At 36.2% G+C, this 10,039-nt stretch overlaps 1 protein-coding gene across 4 annotated transcripts; it reads left to right on the forward strand.

Annotated features, from left to right (window-relative positions):
* Positions 1-1,077: 1,077 nt before the first annotated feature.
* On the forward strand, positions 1,078-9,179 carry OSGIN2 (oxidative stress induced growth inhibitor family member 2). Of its 4 annotated transcripts, none has more exons than XM_070748019.1 (6): positions 1,078-1,290; positions 2,354-2,508; positions 4,394-4,530; positions 5,374-5,592; positions 6,562-6,653; positions 6,956-9,179. In XM_070748019.1, the coding sequence occupies exons 1-6, from the start codon at positions 1,247-1,249 to the stop codon at positions 7,971-7,973; spliced, it is 1,665 nt and encodes a 554-aa protein (XP_070604120.1). In that variant the 5' UTR covers positions 1,078-1,246; the 3' UTR covers positions 7,974-9,179. The 4 variants fall into 4 exon arrangements, with proteins under 4 accessions (XP_070604120.1, XP_070604117.1, XP_070604118.1 ...); XM_070748016.1 differs by having other exon boundaries at positions 1,101-1,290; positions 5,374-5,565; XM_070748017.1 differs by lacking the exon at positions 1,078-1,290 and adding an exon at positions 1,360-1,616.
* The last annotated feature ends 860 nt before the right edge of the window (positions 9,180-10,039 follow it).

A 10,039-nucleotide genomic window follows, 5' to 3' on the forward strand; every position in this document is an offset into this window, starting at 1 on the left:
CTGCATTGAGCATGAATTTAAAGTGTACTGAAATGTGGGATGATTCAAGCGTTTTGGAACTGGCTAGACTTTGATTTGCCCCCAAAGCAATTATATTTCCAGCAGTAAACTCTGCTATTCATGTTCGCTTAAGGAAATGGAAAGGAAATTTTATCCTCATTTCCTTAACCAAATAATACACTTGGGATAGTCCCATTTTGAGAAACGCAGAACAAGCTTTTTTTTAAAAAAATGCAATTTGGACAAAAATATTAAATACACTTAACGGTTCTTAAATTATCATTGGAAAAAGTTTCAATTCCTTTGAGAGACAACTGAAAAATATTACGATGCAAACAGGTAGTGTGCAAGTGGAATAAGGAGATGGAACACCTGGTTTTAACCGAAAACAACTTTTACTAAATTTCCTTTAAGTAGGAGCACAACAATCAAACCCAATTAAAAAGCCCAAAATACAGTATGATTATTTTCCTAACTGTTTTTATTACTAACAGCTTTGGTCATTTTAAAAGTCTGAATTCAAAAACTGCGCTGCAATGAGAGAAACGAAGTCCCTCCGTTTCCGCGGTTGTTCTGACGAAGCCCAGGTTTGTTGGGCTGGCTGGCTAAGAAGAGGAAACAAGCATAATGGTGGAGCTTCGTTTCCCTTTTTTCGTGGTTTTTTTTTTCGCCACTGGGCGCACTGTAGTTAGAGAGAAGCATCCGAGAAAGGATGCTGAGGTTGACGATATTTTTAAAGGGCACATTTGGTAAAGAGCCTCAGAGTGAGTGCAGTTCACTCCCAAGGAGAAATCCCTGAGGCACTTTGCTGAGAGGAGGCGCGATAGCTCGCTGCCCTCCCCAACCCTCGACTGTGGCGCCTCAACGCTTTTCAACGCCTTTTCCCTCCTTCACAGATGCTCTCTTGAAAGAGAGAAGCGACGCCCGGCTGTTCCCTCTAAGCGTCACCTTACGTCCCCCCCCCCCCCTTCCATCCGGCACCGAAGAATAGACCCACCCTCCGCTTCTCCCTCCCCACCCGCTTGTCTGGTCCAAATGAAGCTCCGCCCCCTCAACACTCCCACTCTGGCACAGCGCCGCCCGTGAGGCGAAATGCGAGAGGGGGGGGGGGGAGGAGGCGGCGACAACCAACAGCGGCTCCCTGCGCGGCGGCAGAAGAAAGGAAGGAGGCGGAGGAGGCGGCGGCAACCGCAGCGGCCGCCGCCGCATCTCCATCTCTCGGCGTCCTCTGGCCTCAGTCCCCCTCATGACGGTGTGGTGCTGCCGTTGCTCCTTAACTAGCCGCTTCAGGTAAGCGGGGTTTCGAGCCGCAGTCGGCTACCGAGCGTGTGATGCCCGGCTTACAGACACCGGCTTTCCCATTCTTCCTCGCAACTGAGGGGACCAATCCAGCAGCCGGCGGTTAGGAAAGGCCGGCGGTTAGGAAACCCGGCGCTATTGATAAGCACTCGCTGCCGCCGCGAAAGGTTGAGGCGAGAGAAAGGCGAGGCGACTCGGAGCATCCCGGCCGCGCACGAGGTGGCGGGGATGAGAGGAGGTTATGGCCGGCTAAGGTGGAGGGGCGCCGGCCTCGGCTGCACGCGCTCGGAAACGCCGCCTTTCCGACTAGCGGAAATGTATGTGTGTGTGTGTGTGTGTTTATCGATTGAAAGACAAATCGTATGAATCATATTTCATTCTGTCACTTCCCTCTTTTCGGCACGCGTAGGAGTGCAAGGTGTACGTTTAAAGTGTTATGCTTCGAAGCTACCGTATATTCGAATGCCTTTTAAAAAAATACATTTCTAATTGTTGTCCCACAAATTGGGAGGTGGACAGGGAGAGAAAGGGGTCCAGAGTCAATTAGTAAAATTGCACCCCCTCCCTTCTCTTTGTTTGTATATCCAGGCTCAAGGTGTGTTATTTATTTTAAAGACCCCAAAAATCCTATAAGTAAGGATTATGTTGATTATCTATCTATCTATCTATCTATCTATCTATCTATCTATCTATCTATCTATCTATCTATCTATCTAACTATCTATCTAACTATCTACCTGCCTACCTATCTAATTCAATTTGTATGCTGCCCAACTCCCTGAGTCCTTTGGGATTGGGTGGCATAGAAGTCAAATAAATAAATAAGTACAATTTGTTATTCACCAATTTTAAAAAATGACCACCATCAACCCACCTGGTTCAAGTTTAAAATCTCAACAGCCACCCCTACTGTTCCTATGTTTGTTGAAGGGGGGAATAACTTACCTATGCATGTGGCTAAAATACTATATTTACAAATCAGCATGAGTTAAAGAAGTATTTACAGTTGAAGGATGTTTTGTCATACTGATTTGTTTCATTTCCTTTTCAATAGAAATTACACTAGTCCAGAATCTGAAGGATGCTTTTTGAATTCCTTAGTGCAGTATTTTGGTGACAATCTTGGGACCAACGCTAAAACTATGCCACTACTACAAGAAAGTACGCTACCTGTGGACCCAACATTGACTTTGCCTATAGTAATAATTGGTGAGTTATTCTCGAATACGTTTCATGCTTAGCTCATAATAGAATTCCATTATTGAATTATATAGAAACAACTGTTGACTTAATCAATTTGATTTATGTGTATCCTTGTTAGCTCATAAACCTAATCTGGCCTATCATTATCAGGTGGCATTGAAAAAGATTTTGTAGTTGAAATTTTTGCCAACATACGGTATATGCTTTGTCTGAAAAGTGTACTGCATATAGTTTTGGTGATCATAATACAAAAAAAATGCTGAGGTCCTAGAAAGTATGCAGAGAAGAGCTACAAAAATGATAAAGGATCCAAAAGCTAAATCTTATGATGCACAATTGAGTGAACTTTCAAAGAAAAGGATTGAGGGAATATGATGATTATCTTCCAGTACTTGAGTGGCTGTCACAGAGAAGAGGTGATTGATTTATATTCCAAAGCACCAGAGACCAGGACAAGAAATAATAGATGGAAGCTTGTTAAAGAGAGATCCAACCTAGAACTCAAAGGTGCTTTTTCAAAGGCAAGAAATGTTGAAGAACTGAAAAAGTTTCTTAAAGGAAAAACAAAGTCAAGTTGCCTTTGAAAAAGACCTTTGGGGAAATCATGTCCTGGATGATTAATAATCTCCATAGACTCCAACCTAGAGGAAAGGAGAAATTTTATGATAATGAGAAAAATTAATTAATGGAATAGCTTGAGTTGTGAGTGCTCCATAATTGGAGGTTTTAAAAAATAGACTGAACAACCATTTAACTGGGATGGTATAAATTCTTCTGCCTTGAGCAGAGTGTTGGGCTAAAAGACCTTTGAGGTCCCTTCTAGCCCTATGATTCTATATTCCACCCCATAGCCCAATTATGTTTTGAATTGTTTCTGTAAGATAATAAGATTACGGCAATGTTGATATGTAATACTTTTTAAAATATCTACAAAACATAGAAACATAGAAGACTGACGGCAGAAAAAGACCTCATGGTCCATGTAGTCTACCCTTATACTATTTCCTGTATTTTATCTTACAATGGATATATGTTTATCCCAGGCATGTTTAAATTCAGTTACTGTGGATTTACCAACCACGTCTGCTGGATTCCAAAACAGATTTTAAGAATTTTAAGAACAAAAACATTTTTATCCCTGCAGTTGAACTCAGCCAATTAATTATCTTTTTAGATTTTAAAAATCTGCTTTATAGTGCAGAATTTGGAATGGATGGAAGCTTCATATTTAAGCATTTTTTCCATTTAACACTTCTTCATTTCAGATCATTCCTCCATGTTCACTTTCTCCCCTGCTGGCTTTAATTACAAGCAATCCTTATTTAGTGACCAAAGTTGGAACCAGTTAAATCACATGATTGTGACTGTGTTTATAATTTACTTCCGTTTCCTTTTCTCTCCCACTCCCCTGCCCTTTGCAATGTTCATCTCAACTTTGGAGTAATTATCAGAAAGGGGATTAATGTTCGTGTTCACATTTATTCAAGAGGAAGGGATTACAATTGTTTCCTGTATTTTCTGTATTTCTTGATGATTTGAATTAAGATGATCTGCTCTTTCTTAGTTTTTCAAGATCATCTAAAAATAAGATCTAGTTGGATTACTAATTAGTTCCAATTACTTATTAATTATTTAGTACAAAATAATAAAAATAATTTGTTATAAAATGGCACTTCACTTTGTATTTTCCTAATAGCGATTTAAAAATTATTAAAGCAATGTGTAAAATGTGAAAGATTCTAATGATAAGTCTGAGGTTTTTAAAATTCCAGGTTTTTATTCAAATTTTTATGGAAGGAATTGTAAATGAAAAGCATTTACTTCTAAATCAGTAGGTTTCAAATGTTTAATTTATTAAATAGATTGTTAACTTTTTTTCAAAAACAATCAGGTAATGGACCTTCCGGAATATGCCTCTCTTACATGTTATCTGGATATAGACCATATTTATCCCCCGAAGCTGAACATCCAAATCTTATTTTGTACAATAAGTTAAAAGAAGCTATTCATCTTTCTATTATTGATCAGGTACAGTAAACGTTAATCTTATGATTATATGAATATTAATCAGAAACATATATTTTAACTATGAAACATGCATTTAATTTTCTGTCATATTTGATTGTGTATTATATATCCAGCCTCAAAAATATTGATTTCCTTTGTGTTACAAGGTACTATTAGTTTTTATTTTTTCTTACTATTGCAGTTAATATACTCTTGAAATACAAGATACCAGGCATGAACCATGCAATAAATACATAAACATTTCCCAAAGATCAAACTAGGGTTTCGCTGTACAACCACACTAGTACATCTATGGCTTTTGGAAACTTCCTAAATACTTATTTCCAAAATGTGGTACATTTTAGATATCATGACTAGTGGCTATTAATAAACCTGTGACCTATTAATGTAATGTGAACTAAATAGTAGAACTCAGCAAACTATTTTATGATGTGTCACAGACATCAAAATGTCATTAAAATGGATATAAGATCCCCCCCAAATTGTTCAATTATAATACATAACACATTCTCCATATTTAGCTATATATACAGCTATATCTTGACTAATGCAATCCCAACACAGATTAGTCAATTCTTTATAATTTCTGAGAGACTTTTCCAATATCTGTCTAGATATTCTGGGATTATTTCCGCCCCTCTCCAGACTTCCAAAATAATTAAAATCAAAGGGCAAATCAACATTGATAAAGGTTTGTACATGAGAAGTAAATAAATTGTAGGTTCAAATAATTTGTAAGAAGGTTCATGTAACTGATATGCAAGGGAAGCCAAGGGTTTTTCCATTATATCATACTCTGAGGAAAAGTTTAATGACTATTTAAATCTTATCTTTTCAAATCAGGAATTAGAGTATTTGGCTGAAGGCCTGGAAGGACGCTCTTCAAATCCTGTTGCAGTTCTGTTTGACACTTTGCTTCATCCTGAAGCTGATTTTGGATTTAAGTACCCACCGGTTCTTCAATGGAAATTTGAACCACATCACTATATCCCTCATATAGTGCTTGGCAAAGGACCACCTGGTGGTGCTTGGCATGTAAGAAGAACTGTAACATTTTTAACAGCTAAGTGCGCTTACTATATAAAACTTCTGATTGGGGCATTTATAGCAAATGCCCATTTATATTTTTTGAGTTATGTACATCGTTGTTGGAAGCCCTGAGGCATTTCTGGGTTGAAAGGATTAACCGGTGACATCACTGTTGCCCAGGAGACATCCTTTGGGGGCTTATTTAATGTCCCCATCAATGAGCCCACCAAAGTGGTAGCTATCTACTTATGTTTGCACACTTTTGAACTGCTAGGTCAGCAGGAAGTGGAGAATGACTGGAGTTCACCCTGCCACATAGCAACACTCAGGTCCCAAATGCGGGCTGGCAGATTGTTCTAACCATGTGAGCTACTGTGCGCCCAGCATCCCATGAATAACCCAGTATTTTAAATCATCCATAAAAATAACATTAAATCTGATTGCTTAGCAGTTTGTTTAGCGGATTTTCTACCCTCATTTACACAGGATTAGAATATGAAAGATTGTTTATTTTTTATCCTAATTAATTTTTGTTATTTGGATCCAGTAGTTACTAAACAACATTTAGCAAAACCTACTGTTAGATCCTGAAGTCCTTATTTTATTACAAACAATAATCACCGGATAGTATCAACTCAAGACATTCATTATAAGACTAAGAAAGTAGCAAAATAAATCCTACCAAAATAAAAGTAAAATGAAAGGCAGACTATTAACTTATGTCAGGATATCTTTATCTGATTATTGTCAAACATAGCTTTTAATGTAATGTAATTAGAAATTTAAACTTTGTTTTATTCTAAATAACATTATGACAAACTGAATAAGTATGCTTTCAGTAATGGTCACTTGAAACCCACCAAATAAATAATATAATAAATAAATTGTTCTTGGTACATAATGTATGATATACAGTTTGTTTTAAAATTAATCTTCAAAATGTAATGCTATTGTTCTGTAAGATTATATTTTGAATAAAGTCATTATTTTATTTCCCCATAGTCTATGGAAAGTTCTATGCTAACTATCAGCTTTGGAAACTGGATGGAATTACCTGGATATGCATTTAAAGATTGGGCTGCTACTAAACAAAGGTGAGCTTGGTAACTTTTTTATACCGATTGTTGTAGAAAGAAAGAACTGATTCCTGGCTGTAGAAATTGTATTGTTGTTTTCCAGCTCATTGGAAATCACACTATAGATTTCTAACTAGTAGAAAAATTTAAGATAGTAAAAAATAAATGTACTTAGAATAAAACAATTTCTCTCCCCCCCCCCTTTTTATTTTCTTTAAAGGATAGTACAATCATATTTAGAGTTGAGAGGTGTTTATGTTGTGCTTGTATGCTTCAAATATAGCAAATATACATAATTTTCTGATCTGATCTTTTTTCAGAAATATAAAGTGTGACAGAGTTCTTCCAGAGGAAGTTGCAAATTATTACAAGCACTATGTTAAAATCATGGGCTTACAGAAAAACTTCAGAGAAAATACTTATATAACATCTGTGTCAAAGTGTTATCGCGATCAGGACTGTGAAAGTGAAAGTCCTTTGCAGATAGAAGAACAAGGTGGGCAGACTACACTGATCAAGAGAAACTGGGAAATTAGAGGTTATCAGAGATCAGCAGATGGCTCTCATATGCCATTCTGTTTGTTTGCTGAGAATGTGGCTCTCGCCACTGGAACTTTTGATGCTCCTGGCCGATTGCAAGTTGAAGGAGAAGACTTTCCTTTTGTGCTCCATTCCATATCTGATTTTGGAGCTGCCATAGATAAAGGAATATTACATGGGAAAACAGATCCTGTTTTAATTATAGGTGGTGGACTCACAGCAGCAGATGCAGTTCTGTATGCTTATAATAACAATGTACCTATTATTCATGCATTCCGTAGGAGGGTCACTGACCCAAGTTTAATTTTCAAACAGCTACCAAAAAAACTTTATCCAGAATATCATAAAGTCTACCATATGATGTGTACTCAGTCAGTTACTCTGGATTACAATGTGCATCCTACTTATGCCAGTTTACCTGAACATCAAGTTGTTTCTTTTCAGCCTGATATGAAGTGTATCCTACAAAGTTCTTCGGGATTAAAGAAGATCTTAAAATTCTCTTTAGCAGTAGTCTTGATAGGTTCACATCCTAACTTATGCTTCCTAAAGGATCAAGGCCAGAGCATATGCCATAATCCAAATGAACCAGTTACTTGCAAGGGCAACCCTATTGAAATTGATCCATATACATATGAGTGTATAAAGGAACCCAATCTTTTTGCACTTGGTCCATTGGTTGGAGACAATTTTGTTCGCTTTTTAAAAGGAGGAGCATTGGGAATTACACGGCATTTAGTTGCAAAAGAGAAGAAACATCAATTTATAGTTGAAAGAGGTGCTGATGGTGTACCCTAAAGCAAATAGACATAACCCGAGGAGCTGCAGGCATATGGTAATAACTGATCTGACCATTGATAACTAAGTGATTAATCTTGGTTTTGTTATACATACCAGGTTTTTGTGCTTGCATTGCCTCATAGAGGAGGATGCTTACAACAGTATTGCAGCTTTGCAAAATGCAAAAAAAAAAAAAAGCAGTTTTTCTGGAATTGCTTCCAATTAAGGCAAATGTAATAGATAACAATGCATGCTAATTTGCTTTGGTTTCAAAGCTTAGAAAGATATATGCAGTATATATATGTATATATAGAAAAGGTTTTTACTCATAAGCTAATTGTTTTGCTATACAAAACTAGAAGAATATTCAAGAATAGAATTTTCTCCTTAACACGGATTAAGGCAAATTTTCAGTCGGTTAACTTGCAGCAAAGATTTTATAAAGGCAACCTGAGAAAGTGGCATATTCTGAATCTCAATGAGCTACAAATTTGAAATGTGCCTAATCTCTTACATCTAAATCAGATCTAGTGCTTGAGTCTGGTGAAGGCACCAATCATTAATCTAAAACATGCAGTACAATCCAGCTAAATCTGACATTTACACAGACGTCATGCTCCAAAGAAGCATGTGGAGATGGGAGAATTTGCCCATATTTTATGCAGTTTCCATTATAATGCATCCACAGTATATCTGAGGCAAAATAGCTTGTTAATTATGGGAATTATTGCTATAAAAACCACAAGGGTAACTAGTGGTTCTCTTTGTATTTAATTTTTATAAATTATGAATGTTTTATTTTTAGAAGCCTAAACTTTGATTATGTTCATTGGCAGCAATCTCTATAGACATCAAAATGCATGTGTAGCAAATTTGTTTCCTAATCAATTTTTTGTCAGTTATCCCCCTGCCCATTTAAATCTGAGGTATTTACTATTTGGTAAGATAAGGAGAAAAATGAAATGTAATTTATGCTAATATATAAAATATGTAGAACTGGAATTGGTAACCAATTATAGCCTAAATATAAAAGTTGGGAAGAATAAAAGGCATTTATTTTTAATTCACTTACCCTTGTGTATATTATACTGTAATATAGTAATTCTGGATTAAATTGCGTGTGGGATTAAATGAATGTCCAACATTTAAAGACTGCCTATTTTTCATTGTAGGGATAAAGTTCAGGGTTGCCAATAATTTTAAATAAAAGCATGGCATTCAAAAGATTTGTCTTTTTCCTCTCTTACATAAACTTTTAAAAACTCATCCTCTGGCTTTTACACTTTCTCTCTTTCAATTTGAATCATAATTGTTGTAAATTCAGATTAGTAGCCTCAGTGTTAGTGGTGCACAAGTTAAATTCATTGTAAAACATTCCATAAAGAGACAGTGTTGAGGTTTGTTAAACTATTTCAATATTTTTAAAGAGGGCCCCTTCAAATCAGTAGTTGACTTTTTAAGTCTACCATTTACATGGCAAATCAGGGTAACAAACTAATATTTTAACAGCCAAGTTCCTGCAAAAACGTAAACAATACTACCTGTCCCAATTTGACTATAAATCACTACATACTTGGAGTTTTCTAATTATTATCGTTCCTAAATACTTTAGTGCAGAACCTTTCAGGGATAATATTTTTGTCCTATATTTATCTTAATCCTTGCAGACATCTATTCCATGCCTTTTAGTATACTGTCCTCAACTTGCTTTCAAAAAAATTGGGATTAACAGAAGCAAATCCAATATTCTGTGAGAAGAATAGGAATTAACTTTCAATTCACATGTTGAGATTATCGATTAATCTGCCCAATATGTTTATGTTTATGCAGAGTAAAATTTTATGAAGTTATAAAGAGAATGAACTTTATATGGAGGAAGCTGAGGGAGAACATCTAATTATTACGGTCAATTGTTTTGCCATTCTTTAAGAAACTTAAACAGCTAATTCACATGAGCGATAACCTTCTATAATGGAAGTTTTCAGTCTCGAATCTCAGTATGAACTAAACTATTTCCCATTTTTAAGCCATTTCCTTATAAAATTACATACCTGAAGTTCACTATGATATTGATTATTCAATAC

Source organism: Erythrolamprus reginae, chromosome 3, assembly GCF_031021105.1.
Source record: "Erythrolamprus reginae isolate rEryReg1 chromosome 3, rEryReg1.hap1, whole genome shotgun sequence".
Taxonomy (NCBI): Eukaryota; Metazoa; Chordata; class Lepidosauria; order Squamata; family Dipsadidae; genus Erythrolamprus; species Erythrolamprus reginae.